At 21.7% G+C, this 3,535-nt stretch overlaps 1 protein-coding gene across 1 annotated transcript in view; it reads left to right on the top strand.

Annotated features, from left to right (window-relative positions):
- Nucleotides 1–2,609: 2,609 nt before the first annotated feature.
- Nucleotides 2,610–3,535, top strand: part of LOAG_17959 (hypothetical protein) — a gene marked incomplete at its 3' end in the record, with an annotated part of 2,369 nt that continues 1,443 nt past the window's right edge. Inside the window, exons 1-2 of the mRNA XM_020450627.1 lie at nucleotides 2,610–2,767; nucleotides 3,254–3,338. Coding sequence (XP_020305672.1) covers nucleotides 2,706–2,767; nucleotides 3,254–3,338 — 147 coding nt within the window. The 5' untranslated portion in view covers nucleotides 2,610–2,705. The remainder of the gene's footprint in view (nucleotides 2,768–3,253; nucleotides 3,339–3,535) is intronic.

The following is a 3,535-nucleotide window of genomic DNA, read 5'->3' as shown; positions in this document are numbered from 1 at the left end:
GAAACATTTATTCATTTGTTCTTTTCTTGTTTTTCTTTCTTTCTTTCTTTTTTCTATTCTTTTTTTTGTTCAAAGATGAAAAATGAGTTAAGAGGTTTTAAGAATTTGAAATGTGCCACTAAGCTTGAAATTCTATTTCAGGAAGTTTTAGACGAATGAAATGAAACGAAAGAAACGAAAGACTAAAGTAAACTATGCTATAAATCATTTTACTGAGCCTTAGTTTTAGTCTTATTTTTGTTTTTTTTTCTTTGTTTCTTTTTCTCTCTCTCTCTCTCTCTCTCTTCGAAGGGAAAAAACTAGAAGTATTGCTTATTCCTTTTTCTTTTTTTTTCCGTTTCAGTTTAAAATTTGATGAAGTTAAGTGAAAAATTGAAGTAAAAACTTAGCAAAAAATATTTGGATAAGTATATTTTAACAAATATAAAATAATTATTGAAAATTGTTGAACATTAATTAAAAACATTTACCAATTCCATTTCCAATTTGTTTTAATTCCATAAATTTTAACATTATTAAGGGGCAAAAATATTGCATGAAAAAATGAATAAATAAATAAAAATGTCCTTAAAATAAAAAAAAAGAAATATTTGAAAACAAAAATAAATTAGAACATATTTAGACTTTTTTTTTCCCCTTTCTTTTTTTCCCAATCCACAACAAGCTCTCATGTCAAATAGCAGTAAACTTGATTTTCTCATTACATTTTCTTTTTGAAGAAAAAAAAAATTCTATGGCTAAAGCTTAGTTCCAGTCATGTTTTCTGTTATTTCTAAAGGCTAAAGAATTATTCCACTCAAGTTTCTACTTCTAGGAATTCCTCCGCTCTACAAATATGAAACTTACTTTAAATAAAGAAATAAATGAAGGATTGTCAAATTTTCAATAAATTGTTGAGGAAAAAAGTAAAAAAAAAGGAATTTCATTTGGAAAAATTCAAAAGGAATAAGAATAAATATAAATAAAAAAGATGAAAAGAATGGAGAAATGAACGATAGAGCAGATGAATGATTATTATGACAGAGATTGAGAAAATTACAAAATAATTATGCCTACAAATGTTAACAGTGATTGAGAGCGAGTATATTGTTTTCAAATATTAAGCAAAAATTTTTGGTTAAATTTTACTGAATATCAATTTATGATTATGAGATAAGCTGAACAGTAAAACTTTTCAAAAAATCTAATGCTAAAAATTGAAATATGAAATTATGAATTAGGAAAAGGATAAATTTCGTACCTATTTCACTTTCAAAATTCCTTGACAAATTTAATAAAATTTAATGCAACAAATTTTTCATTCGAATAAAATTTAATAATTATTTCCCAAAAATTTGAAACTTTAACTTTATATTAAAATTTACATTGAATACAATTGGTATTTTCCTTTTCATTGAAATGAAAAAAATAAAATGAGCAATGAAATTTTCGATAAAATGAACTTTTTTTTTATTGCTTCTTTTTTTTTTCAATTAGAAAAAATCGGGTAGTAGCTATTTTTCTTGCTTAAGAGTTCTTCTGTTCAAAAAGCATACGGTAAAATAAATGCTAATCGTTAAATTAAAAATTTTAATGTACTTCATAATTGGCTAATGATTGCGCAAAAATGAACGAGTTAATGTATTCGGCAAAAATATACTTTTCAGTTCTTTTTTTTCTTTTTAAATTTTTATAAGATTTATCAATTATTAAGAATTAATTTTTCTAGCAAATGGATTACTAATTAACCAAATTTAAATTATCTGTTATATTTGTTATTTCATATATTCTTTAAAAATTTCTCAAAGAAAAAAAGAATGAAACAAAAAAAAAGAAAAAGAAAAAAGAAAGAAGAAAATGCATTATTTATTTTATTCATTTTCTTTCTTTATATAATTTTAAATTAAAAATTCAAAAAAAAAGGAAGAAGAAATAATAAAATATAAATAGATAATAAATAAATTTTGAAATTAAAAAAAAATTTAGCTAATAAATTTCAATTAAAAATGAGTCATTTGTTTTATTTTTATTAATTTATATTAAACAACAATTAGCACTTCCTTTTTTTCATTTATGCAAAAAATAAAATAAACCTTTTTTTTTCTTTTTGTATCATAACATGGTTAAGTTAGCTGTATTTATTGTTAAATGAAATTTTGATAAGCATATTTTAGTTCGATGCAGCTGCATTTTTTAAAATTATGACATGCTTCAATGAATTTCTAATATATGATTAAAAGAGAGAACTGGAAAGAGGGAGGAAGAGAGAGAGAGAGAAAGAAGAAAAAAAAACGAATTGAATTGTATTGAATCAAAATTATGTCATTCGTTACTAAGGTAAAGAAAAAAAAGGAAGGAATTTCATTGTGACTAAAACAAGCAACTTATTATAGGAGAGAAAAAGAAAAAAAAATTAAATTTCTAAAAATTACCAAATTTTTATGTAACCAAAAAAAAACTTTATTAAAATTAATTAAATTTATAAATAATATTTAATTGTTTAATATTACAAAATCATTTACATATTATAAAAAAAGAACTAAAAATTTAATATAAATAATATTGAGTATTTTTTTAAGTATTTAATTAATTGTGTATATATGTACAGAATTTTAATTAGCTATTAATTATAGATAATTGGTTTGGAAGGTATTCCAGTGTATACACATTTCCTCCTTAGTGATCAAAATTGGCATTTTGGATGGTTTCTTTGTGATTTATGGTTAATGGTTGATTATGTTGTCTGCCTCGCATCAATATATACCGTACTTGGTATAACAATTGATAGGTAAATGGAATTGAATTAATATCTGATTATTTTCAATAGTAATAATTATTCATATTGTAAAATTATTGATTAATTTGATGAATTATAGCAACATCTTATTGTATAACAAAATAAAAAAAAATTCATAATGTCAAATAATTAAATCATTATTTGTTGACAATGAAAAATAGAAAAAGTGCTCAAACAATAAGATTAGTGATAATTTAAAAAAATGCTCGAACAATATAAGATTAATAGTGCTCAAACAATAAGATTAGCAGTAATTTTAAAAAATGCTTATATAATATAAGATTGATTAGTGTCCAAACAATAAGATTAACAATGATTTAAAAAAGTGGTCAAACAATAAGATTAACAATAATTTAAAAAAGTGCTAAAACAATAAGATTAATAGTGCTCAAACAATAAGATTAGCAGTAATTAAATGGTTGCAATAATAAACGAAGTATAAATTAAGCTTAGCTATTTAATTGAGCATGTTTTAAGATATTGCTCAGTAAAGTTTCCTGCAACTTATCGAAACTGGAGGACACCACGACGTGTTATTTTAACCGTAGCAATTATATGGCTGGTAATTTTATTTATTAATTGAAAAATGTTGTTGTCATTGTTGTTATTGTTGCTGTTATTGTTGCTATTATTATTATTGTTATTATTATTATTTATTATCATTATTATTATTATTATTGTTATTAATTACTATTATTATTATTATCATTATTATTATTATTATTATTATTATTATTATTATTATTATTATTATTATTA

Source organism: Loa loa (genome assembly GCF_000183805.2).
Source record: "Loa loa unplaced genomic scaffold supercont3.161, whole genome shotgun sequence".
Taxonomy (NCBI): Eukaryota; Metazoa; Nematoda; class Chromadorea; order Rhabditida; family Onchocercidae; genus Loa; species Loa loa.
Note: the sequence above shows the minus strand (reverse complement) of the source record. Positions and strands in the feature narration are given on the sequence as shown.